This window comes from Callospermophilus lateralis, chromosome 3 (assembly GCF_048772815.1).
Source record: "Callospermophilus lateralis isolate mCalLat2 chromosome 3, mCalLat2.hap1, whole genome shotgun sequence".
Lineage (NCBI taxonomy): Eukaryota > Metazoa > Chordata > Mammalia > Rodentia > Sciuridae > Callospermophilus > Callospermophilus lateralis.
In genome coordinates, this window is record NC_135307.1 from 178,898,432 (window position 1) to 178,910,115 (window position 11,684).

An 11,684-nucleotide genomic window follows, 5' to 3' on the forward strand; every position below is an offset into this window, starting at 1 on the left:
AACTCCAGTAGCTAACTGTCTGTTTGACCCAGTGTTATTTTGAGCAAAGACCTTTATGAATGTTCCTCCTATCATTAAGGTGGGTCTTCTCCCACTTCAAGTAGGGATTTTGGAGAAAGTGAAATTGATGGACGGACGGGATCCTTTGCAATCTTGGAAGTTACATCTCTTTTTCTGTATATAAAAATGTAGGACTTGAAATAAGATCAGAAACATCTTTCTGTGATTAGGGCAGAAATGTCCTTTATTATCAGAAGTCAAAACGAAACCTGTACAGTCAAAATCCATGAGCCCCCAAAACTCTGGAAGGCTTCATGTAAAAAGGATGGTACCAGCCAGAGACAGTAGCACAATCCTATAAACCCAATGACTCGGGAGGCTGAGGCAGGAGGATCACAAATTTAAGGCCAGCCTCAGCAATTTAGTGAGACCCTGTCTTAAAAAAAATAAAAAGGACTGAAACTGGGAAATGTGGCTTAGTGGTAAACTCCCCTGGGTTCATTCCCAGGTACCAAAAAGAAGAAGGAAAAGATGGCACCAGTCAACTGCTGCTATAGTTTTGCCCGCCTCCTTATTTATTCTATTCCTTATTTAGGTTCTTCATCTTTAAACATCTTGATGAAAAGCTCTGCTTAATTCAGTCATTAGCTGCTTTGAGAATTTCAAGCACAATAACTTTGCAAATTTCAGCTCAACATAATTTACCAGCAGTCTTCTGAACCTTTTTGGGACTTGGACAGTGGTTTTGGATGATACACCCACTTCTCCACGATGCCTGGAGTGAGGTGTCAGGTGCTTTCCAAGGCCTTTTATTTCATTCACAGCTTTTCTCTTCTGTGGGGCAGAGACTTACTAGAAGTCATTTGCATAAAGAAGCCGCTGACCCCGATGGTAGTTCCACAATGAGACCCTCGGTGCCTGTGCCAGGCCTTTCCTGGATTTCTCCACTGGCGCCTATTGGTCCCTGTGGCCTTTTATCATTGATGTGATTTTTTTCTTTTTATAAAATAACAACTTTACTTTCATGTTGGGCAACAGCTTCCCGCACCCTCACCTGAAGTCCTTAATTTCCACCTATCCTTGGTGTGCAGGACCTTTAGGGCCAGTTGACTTTCTTATTTGTGGAAAAAGCCTCCAGCAGGCTGCTTGAGGGTGTCCTTGGCACGAAGTCTGTCTTGCCACTCTAATGTTGAAAAGATGAGCACATCTTCCACTCTACTGTCCCTTTCCAACCACACCACTTCCCTTTGCCCTTGTGCGTCACAGCTTGGCGTGCGTATCTTCAGTCCTCTGAAGCAGCGTGGGCAGCCCCCCATCCAGCAGTCTAATCTCAAAACCCCAAAGACATCCTCAGTCTCTGTCTTCTGTTCTCTCTCATTTTGGCCCCGCTCAGTAGCATTTAATACTGTGTGGAGTTTTTTTTGATGTTTTTGTTTTTTTAACACCTTCCCGTTTTCCTTCTCTAGTCTCTGCAGACCTGTTGCTGTTCTGGTCGACTTGTTTTATGCTTCAGGAAGCTTTTCTCTTCTCAGTCCTGCACACATATGCCCTTCGCCTTTTTCTCATGCTGGACCTTTTCCTTGAGTGATCACACTTACAGTGGATTCAGTTACCACCTATGAGCTGATGACGTCACTAGCCCAGACACTTCCAATTGTATGGCCAAGACAGACTATTGTCTTCCGGTCCTTTCCTCTTCTTAACCTCTCAGAGAGTGGCATTGCTAGTCATCAGAACCAGACCCTAGACCCCACCCAGTGTTCCTCCCTGATTGTTCCCACTCTGATGGGTCATGTCAGCCTCCTCTTGTTCCAGCCCCCTCAGTTCCTCGGCTGCACCTGTGCCGGATTGCCCTCCCATCCCTGTCTTCCACAGCTGGTTAGTCACCAGGCCATTGCAATTTTTCTCCACTTGGTTTTTCTTGACTCTGTCTCCACTTCTACCTAGACTTTAGTTCAAACTCACGCATCCCCGCCCCTCCCTTTCGCGCTTCCGCCTGGCCTCATTATTGATCCATCTGTTTGCTCTTAGGCCCCACGATGCCTTCCCATGGCACCCCTGTGATGATTTGAAAATACAGCTTAGAATTTGTCATTCCCCTGCTTATACATTTAAATGGCTTCTCTTTGCTCCTAAAATATGAACCCAACTCCTTGCCCCTCTCCCGTCCCCACCCCTGCCTGGCCCCTGGCAGCTCCTCAGCAGGGTCTCTTGCTGTGTCCTGTGGTGTTGTCCATGTTGCTGCTTCAGTCTTGGGCTTTATGGACGCCTTTCTCTCTACCTGCCTAGAGTGCTCCTCCCGTTTATCTTTACCTAGTTAATTTCTGTTCATCTTTTATGTCTTAAGTCACACAATATTTGCAAAGGAAAGTCTTCCCACAGACCCCCACCCCTTACAGCCGGTGTGCCCGCCCCTCATATGTGCTGTCTCAGCTCTCTTCCTCAGCCTCACACCGTCTGTGATCCGCTTCTGGGTGGTTTGATTGTCCCCCTGCATGTGTCTGTCTGCGTAGTCACTCTTGTGTGCCCAGTCCTCTCCTGATACTTAGCCCAGCACTCTGGTTTCAGGGTGGCAGGCACAGTGGCAGCTCAGTTCATCTTTGGGCAAGGCCATAGTATACTTCAATGGGGACTCCTTCCACTTTGGGGGTGTTCCCATTGAGGTCTGGACTTGCTCTGCAGACAAATTCCTTTCTCTCTGGGCCTATAGCTGGATGGATTTGGACTATGATGCCACCTAGTTTAAAAATTCTGGGACTTATTTTCTGGCCTGGACACTTGACCTTTAAAGAAGAAAGGTGCCAAAGGACCTTTCTCTTCTTAAGGAAGCTTGTAGTTAATGTCTAAATTTTAAGGACATACTCAGATGTTTGGTTGAAAGGATTTTGCATTTCACTAACAATACTTTTTTATTCTGTTCTGCATATCTCATCTTAACCTATAAATGAGGAAGATAAAGTGTTGCTCATGAAATACTAGGATATGAGCAGGCCAATCGTTCTCTCCCCCTTAGGTCTGTTAATTCACACTGAACACCTAGCAGGTGCTGGCCTCAGCCCAGCCTGGGGCCCACCCTGAAGCACAGGCATTGTTCCCATTCTATGCCAGGTCACACCACAGGCAGTGACAGAATAGGACTCAGACTTGGGTTTTCTGACTCACCAGAGTTTTTTCTATTTTGCCACAGCCACCTCCCTCCAGTGGGAGGGATGTGATGTACTCAGGCTTTTGGAGGTGGGAAACATGGATTTTCCTTCTTTTTTAGTTTGCTGATGGAAGGGAATTGGTCTTTTTATTGCTTATGGAGAGAGTTATATCCAAATGCAGAGGAGTAAACTCTAGACTGCTTGGGTAGACCCGCGAGCAAGTAGAGTCACAGTGAGCATCAGAGAAGGTGATTTTGTGTGAAAAGTTCTTCATTTCTACTCTGTTCTCAACTGCTCTTCAGGATTTTTGACTCCCAGTATTCAGCCCAAAGGGAGAGATGGTGTGAATGGTCTGTGCCTTTGATGTTTGCAGAGCATCAATGACCAGCTCTCCATTAAAATGATCCCTGAGAAAGCCAGTTTGTGGAGGATCTTGAACAAACCATACCTTTTTGATGGTTAATTTTAGAGGAAAAAACTTATAGATTGTCTTTAGCATTTTGGTTTTATCTAATGAGAGACCCCACTGAGTAATTTGTAATAAGCCTTGTTGTTCTTTGTAGATAAGTATTTTTAAGTCATTTTATAGACATCTGTGGCATTGTATGTATTTAGGTTTATGATTACATTAATGCTTGAAAAATTGCCTGGCCCTAAAATTGCTTTTACTTCAGTTTGTTTCATTTGTATTAGTCTGTGTGTGGAAATATAACTTTTTATTCCTCCCTTGCTTTTGCCAATCCCTGTCATATTGGGGTTTTTGTTATGACAGTCAAATCTGTCTTAATTGCCTCTGGTGTAGAGGGGCCTCTGGGAGGGAAGAAGTACCCTGAAAACACTTTGTGGTGCTATTCCGAGTTGACAAAGTCCATTTGCATCGACTCTGATGGATGGTTGAAGTGCTCTGAGAATGTTCCTCTAATTCTAGCTATTTTGTCATTTTTTCCTTTTGGGAAATTCTTAGTGTGTTTTGGTCATGGAGCTGAGAGGCCACAATTTCTTCTTTTCCTTGTATCTTCCACAGTGTCTTATTCAGCAGTTCTAAGCCTGCTGTGACATCCCAGAATGTATCAGTTTGAAATGTCACAGCTGCCACTAAGTCATGGGAGCATGGAGCTGGCTGAAAGAGGTTGCCAGGTCAGTGATGGGTTTTGTTCCCACATTGATCTCTGAAGAAAATAGTAGCATTCTTATTACCAATCCAAATACAATTTATATGTTGTATTTTCTAAAGAGTAAGTGAATGAATGAATGAACAAATGAAATTGTTTAAGTAGAGACCAAGATCTGTAAGTGTGGTCCTGTGGACCTTCATGGCAGTGGGTAAGCTCCAGGCTGGCTGGAGGGTTACTCCAATGACCATCAGCTTCTTTGGCTGACTCTCAAGCTCCATGCAATGAAGCACTTCTTCTACTCAGATTCAGCATAGCAGGTCACCTTTATTCAGGGCCTTCATAAACTGCTTCGTGCATAATAACCCTTTATGACTGTTAATTGGGGGTAGCCGAGCAGGGGGTGATTTTTATATACCATATGTCCAACAGCACAACAGGGCACGATAAAGGGAAATACAAGTCTTGATTCTGGATGCTGGAGAGTAGTTTCCAAGTTAAACCCCATCCATGATGTTATTACTAATGTGTTTTTTTCTTATGTAAATACTTCCTAGCAAGGAAGAGAATAAGTTTGATAGGATTTACATTTTGATCAGTATTTCTTACATGAATTGCTTGAGGAAATATTTTTGATATTGCTTGTTTTGAAAGTGAAATTCTGTAGAGAGTTCATTGCCCTGTCAGCCCCTGTCATTTCTAACCCTCTTATCTCAGAGCTCATCTGCAGTGTGTTGGTCTGGCTTACTGCTCTGACCATAAAAGGCAAAGAATGTGTAAGCTTAGTTCCCTCAGTGAGCTGTCTCGGTGCTCCAAGATGATCAGTTCACCGTGTCAGCTGGATCCACAGGAAGCAGAGGGATGTCCAGACACATCTTCTCCTACAAGTTCAGAAAATCTGTGAAGTGAAAATTCTAAAGCTTTGCCAGGAGCTAAATCCTAGGCATTATCTCAGAACTACACATTGGGCCTTACATTCTACATTTTAAACATCTCTTGACAGACAGATAAACCTGGGCAGTTCATCACAGGTGCCTGCCCCCAGCTTGGGGATCCTGCAGCAGGGCAGTAGCAGCAGGTCTGATGTGACTCTTCCCTATTTCCGGGCTCCTTAGGGCAGGTCCGTGGTGAGCAGGTACACTCGGCCCTCACCTCTTGGTCTGAGTTAAGTCTGAGCAGGAAAGGAAAGGCAGAGGGCTCCTGGGTTTGCTGTGTCTGCTCTTAACTGGAAAGCAAGTGTCTGAAGATGAGGGTGCGGGGTGGAGCTGTGCGAACTGTGGCTGGGGTGCACTGAGTGCAGGGAGAAGCAGCCAGGCAGGAGCCCGGCACCGCCATCCTGCACCAGGCAGCGCGTCGTGAGTGTTAGATTACAGGCTTAGTCCAACATTATAAATAAGCGTAAGGCCTCCTAAACAAGGAACTTTGATCGCCTTGCCATCATTTCTCTACAGAAGTGGCACTTGGTGTGCCAAAGAGGCTGTGGGACACAGCACGCTGTAGGGAGGCAGAAGGCTCCAAATGGCCTCATCATATGAAGTTGGTTTTAGTGGCATCTTGGGAAGAGGTCTGGATTTCTTCTGAAAAAGTACGAGTTGCTGAGGCACCATTTGGAGTCTTGTAGCAACAGCTCACGGACCACACTTTGCCAGAAGGCAAGAGAATCTTGGATTTTCCTGAGCTCTATCTCCTTTACCTGTTTATAACTGAAGAGAATAACCTAGAAAGGCAGCTAGCAAGGGAGTGCCTGACCCAACTCAGGGAGCATAAGGAGAAGGAGTAAAGGCCAAGGTTGTATTTGGAGGATAGTTTTGCTTGAATTCACTCTTGTGTTTTGGCAGTCTGGCAATATTTATAGCTGACTTTATTTGGAAAGCCTAAATCTATTTAAAAAAATAAAAGAGGTGGGAGATCACAGAGTAGTCACTACTGAGTCTATTTAGGGCTTACAGAATCCCTGTAGCTACAGCCTGACCTGCTCAGGGCTTTCCGTGAATTTTAACCTGCCCTTCTTTCCTAGGGACGGTAAGCTAGGCCTTTCGAACATCTCTGGTGGGCAGGTACATGTTCTAAAGGCTGTCTCTACCTGTGTTTGGCTATTCAGTATATGTACCAAGTCACCCTTGCTGAGGTGCTTAAGCCTCCTGGTCTGTGAATCTTTTTGGGTTGTTTTTACGGTCTTGATGGATTCCATGGTTGTCAATGAGGCCACACTCACTCCTTCTCTGGGAAACCTTCCTCCTGAGCCTGGGTGCTTGTTCTTAAATTACTTCTGTAAAAAGAGGAACCTGTGGCAGGAGGAGGTGTGGGCAGGATCCAACTGCTTTGAGAGTGGCCTAAGAGAAGGCTTTCTTGTGGAATATATTTCCTTTAATTTAAGTAGAATTTCTTTGGCAATGTCTAGGGTATACTGTTGGCCCAAGCATGACAGGGAACCCCATATACACACACACTCTCTCCTTCCAAACAGGAGCAGGTGGGATTTTTGTTTTTAATTGCCTACATGAATCTTAAGGTGGTGTCTGATCAGTCATCTGCCTTTGCTTTCAACCTGATGAACTTGGTAAGTTTTTAGTTTGATGATCCCCCAGGGGTAAAAAGCCTTGGTTTCTGATCCCTCAGCTCATAAGAAAGTTGGTGATTTTCAAACGGTTGTTGGTGAGCTCTTTCCAGTGAAGTCTCTTTGGTTGTCATGAGTGGATGACTCTGAGTCTAGGTGGCTTTCATTTCTCAGTTTCGGGCAGAGAATTTGAGGTGAGGCGAGTGTTATGATACCTATTACCCTTTTTTGCTTCAGCATTCAGGAGAGGTTTATTAAATGAATCCATGTTGGGAAAGAGATCCTTGGTCTTCATGCTCTAGATTAACCTCACATGATTGTTCATGTGAAGAGACAAGGGAACCTTGGCGTTTTCCATGCTCATGTTCGAAGTCATCTTTCAGTGTCAAGAATGAAAGGCGACTGTGACCCAAGTCTAGGAATGTTGTGCTTATGCATAATGTTTGTTTCATGTATTAGTCATTCATTTGGCAAATGTGCCAGACACCTGCAGTTTACTTGGCCCTGCAGGGCACCTGGTGGGTGCTGGGTGGAGCAGGTGGGTCTTGTCCTGACCTACTAGAGTTTACTAGTTTGATGGGGGAGTCATTAATGATATACACAAGCCCTCAAACCCTCTGCCTCCTCCAGTGTGTGGAAGGAGTCTGGCATCAGGGAGTTTAGAACTTAAAGTCCATTGTGTGGTGTGCTCAGTTCCCTCCCTTTCAGTCAGGGAGAGGAGGGGACCACGTCCCTGGTCTCACAGCAGGTCAGAGGCAGAGCCAACCCAAACACTGCCAGGTCTTTGAGTCTCAGCCTGTGCTTTGGGTTACTTTAATGCAGGAGAGGTTTTACACAGCCCGTGTGCAGCCCAGAGAACCTCCTTAGCCTTGAAGAAACACCTAGAAGGGAAAAAGACAAGCCCCAAGGGGTCCCTAAGACACAGACCTCACGTGGCCCAGTTTTCTGTACAGATGATATATACCTTTGCTGGGAGCTGAGGAAAGAAAGAAAAATCTAGCTTCTTCCTATCAGGAGAGCCATGCCCTAGAGGGATGTGGAAATTGGCTGTTTCTGGGGAGAGCCTAGAGCGCCTGCTAGAGATTCGAGGGGGAGCGGGAGCAGCTGGGATCCGGACCCGGCTCCCAGATGAGGGAAAGAATTTTCCCAAGCAGGTAGATAGGGGTGGAGGCAGGGCTTCACCAGCATTGGGAGAAAGTGCACCTCTAAGCTTAAGGTCTGTCCTGGACAAGCGCCCATGTGGGCGATGGCCTGGGCACAGGAGTGGAGGTGGGAAGGAGTGAGGAGTGAGTTTGGGCAGCAAAAGTTTTCAGAAGGCCTTGAGTTTGTCACAGAGATAGCGAGGGCCTGCTTCACCTCAGAGCATTGGCTTTGTGATGCTGAGCCTTTGGAAGGTAAGTCCGGCTGCATGTCTAGAGGAACTAGGGGCAGGGACCTCACAGGCCTAGTCAGGGCCTTACTGTGGTTACCCAGCATGGAACAAGGCCATCTTGGACACAGGCCGTGGCAGGGGGAGTGTTCTGATCTTAAGTGGTGCTCGTTTGTGAAAATGATAAATCTGGGTTTATCGCTAAGCACTGCCATAGAAAATACAGCTTTGGAGTGATTTTGCTAACCGTGGCTAGATGGAGCCTTCAGGATAGTTTGAGCCTCTGTTTTATAAGCTTTTAAAAACTATTGAGAACCAATTAAAAAAGAAAGCAAATATTAAGTGTCACTGCCTCTCCTCCCAGAGCGCAAGTGCTCACCTGAATACCCCTGAACCTAGCCTGGCTAGCATGGCATTCTGATTTGCTCTTTGAGAACTTGAGAACCCTGTGATGGCTGAGGCTGAGTGGGGCGGTGGGTTCTGAGAGATCGGGAGGGCAAGTGCTGCACAGAGGCTTATGCGGTGTTTTCTCTGTCTCCCTAGGAATACAAGCAGAAGCTTGCGCGTGTCACCCAGGTCCGCAAGGAGCTGAAGTCCCATATTCAGAGCTTGCCAGACCTCTCGTTGCTGCCCAACGTCACAGGTGGCTTGGCCCCTCTGCCCTCTGCTGGTGACCTCTTTTCAACTGACTAGGACAGGTGTCATGCCCCAGATTCCCATCTGTGCCAGAGAGAGGAGGGCAAGTCATGGTTGGAAATGATCTTCTGGTCCTGGTTCTAGCTCTTCTTCCACCTGATTCCTCCGCCTCAAGAAAGAACCGTGGCCTCTGATTTCCGACTCTCCTCTGCAGCCTCTCACCCTGAGCACAGGTCAGAGCGTGAGTGGAGTCCAGTTTAGATTTGTGTTTGCAAAGAACACAGACACTTTCTCCCATTTCATGTTTTATGCCCCTATTGCTTTTCCATTCTTAGCTCACTCTCTTTCCCAAGAAGTTAGGAAAATCATGTGTATTTCTGGAACCTTTCAAAAGAACCTGTCTGTGATAGCATGTGTCATGGAAGCAGCACCTCCTTTCTGAGCTGGGCTTGTCCAGGCGAGGTACAGGCTTCCACTGCAGGATTTTCTCTGCTGATGTTAGCTTTCGTGTCTACCATCTTTCCCCCAATGGTTGGTGGCACAACAGACGGGCAGCTTTGTCATAAAGAGTTGCCAAATTGCTCAACCTCCCCCTCTCCTCCATTACTTCCTCTAGTGCTCTGTAGTCAAGGTTAGGTGCATTCATTTTGTAACCAAATCAGAGAATCTAGCAATAAGATTCAGAGCTGATCTGGGACATAAAGTCATAGTTTGGAGACAGTAACAGGGATCACAGAGCAAGTTGCTTGTTTGGTTCCTCCATAGAACCTTCCCAGGCCGCACTTCTCAAGGGTTCCATGTTCCTAAAAACAGGACCCTGCTGACCCCTATTGGCTGTGAAGGTAGTTGGTAGGGATGGCACTGGTGGGCCCCAAAGATGAAGGCTCCACATGGAGGCATGCTGAATCTGGGCTCTGCAGGGGTACAGCTTTGACCCTTTTGGGAGTAGGGCACAGATGATCATTTAATCCACTGTGTGGGTGTTGTCCACAATATGGTGACTAAACTTGAACATCTCCCCTGCCAATAGGACACTGAGCATGTCCATCTGCCAATCATTTCACACTACTGCACGTGTCCATGTCCCCATGTGAGGAGGAGGAGAAGCGTTTGCATCAGATGTTATTGAACAGCTCATCTCGGCAGGGGAGGGGAAAGTTGGGTATATTGATTTGGTTTTTAATTCCATTATCATGCCAGCTGACACTATGACTAAATAATGTGGTTAGAGAGGCTTTTTATCTTGTATCATAAAGGTCAGTCCTGCAAACCGAAATCATTCAAATTTGGCAGGCCTGTTTTTGACATTGGAAAGGGCAGAAGACAGTTTGCCCCAATAGTGTAATAGGAATATGATCCCTAGGCTGGATCCAAGACCTGTACGAAGGAATTCAGTGCAGGGGGCTTGAGAGTCTCCATCGTTTTGAGTTGCTGTTTTTAGAATCACCAAAAGTCTTTGTCATTTTACGTGTTAAACATAGCCTGTGTTTTACACAGAATGACAGGCCTCCCTTCCAGAAGCTCCCCTGCACATGAGCACCATGACGTGACAACAAGGAAAAGTCGAGCCGGGTGCCTGGTTTGGCTCTGGAGAACCTGGTGGTGCTGGTGCCATTTCTCAGGTGTGGGTGCAGCTGTGTGGGGCTGGCTTCCTGGCACTGCCTATTGTCCTGTCATTGTTAAACTAATGAGTCTAGAAGGTTTTTCCTCCCAGAGGCCACAGGGCAGTAGGTGACTTCACTGAACTTGCAAGATAAATTGTAGTCTCTGCTGTTGGTGCGCACCCTCCCGCCGTGCTGCTCCAGCGTCCTCCGTCGTGAAGGAGCTGGTTCTGAACAGACCTGCTTCGGATGCTCTGCTTTCACCAAGGAGGCAAAATTTTACTAGCCACAAACCAGGCAAAAGACTGTATTTGCTCTGATCAGCTAGGTGAAAATACGACAGCACGAGGGGTTCAGCCCACTGCTATGTTTTATCCACCTGAGTTAATTATTATCCACCGATTGGTGCGTAATTATTATAGCAAGAGCAAGAAATGAACCTGTAGCAATTATGTAAATGAATGTGTTGGCCTCTTAACACCTGTTACTAGTGGACTTCCTGTGAGGAAGTTAGTTTTGTTTTAATGAAATGCTTTTTTAAATCTTTATTCTCTTTCCCTCACCTCTCAAAGTGTGCTTACTTCATTTAATTTAAGTGAACCTTTCTCCTTGTCTGTAAGAGGTGGTCTGTGGGGCGGGGTGGGTGGTTTTGATTTGTGTTGTTTCTTTACTTAGGGCATCCGTAGGCCTCAAGGGACCTTTCCTTTAGGTCATATTCCTCAGAAAGTCTTTAATCTTCCTTTGCTTTTGTTTTGTTTTTCTTAAAGAATATTTTTAAAGCTTAAATTTGTATATTAATTTAGGACTTTATTTAGAAGTATAGGCTGCCATTGGTGGCAGCAGTATATTCTGAAATGTCTCATAGATATATATTTTTGAATAAAGATGGTGTTGTTGAACAACTCTGTGTGATGCTTCTTTTCCTTGCCTTTTTCTGGAAAATACAGTGCTTTCTTTGTAAGCAGTGGCTGATTAGTAATCACCAATTGAGAGTGTGCTGTCTGCATAGAATCTTGTCCCTGAGGAGTTTTTGCGACTGTTAGTGGCACATAAATACTCAGCACTTACATAGTATTTTCTGGTTCTTTCCAGAGTCTTCATTAGCTTTAATTAGCCAAGCCACACAGTACCCAGGAGAGGCGCCGCCATGGTTTATCCTCATTGTGCTGAGGTGGGAACTGATGGCGAGGGGTTAAATGACGCCTCCCGGGTATACACAGCCAGTCTCTGACATGGAAACTTGGAAGTTCCTTGCTTTCAGCA

The 11,684-nt window shown here is 45.9% G+C and overlaps 1 protein-coding gene across 2 annotated transcripts in view; it reads left to right on the top strand.

Annotated features, from left to right (window-relative positions):
* Rprd1b (regulation of nuclear pre-mRNA domain containing 1B) overlaps positions 1-11,323 on the top strand; it is a 49,655-nt gene extending 38,332 nt beyond the window's left edge. For both annotated transcript variants that reach the window (XM_076851836.1, XM_076851837.1), the window contains exon 7: positions 8,728-11,323. In XM_076851836.1, the coding sequence (XP_076707951.1) occupies positions 8,728-8,877 (150 nt within the window). In that variant the 3' untranslated portion in view covers positions 8,878-11,323. The remainder of the gene's footprint in view (positions 1-8,727) is intronic.
* Positions 11,324-11,684: the final 361 nt, after the last annotated feature.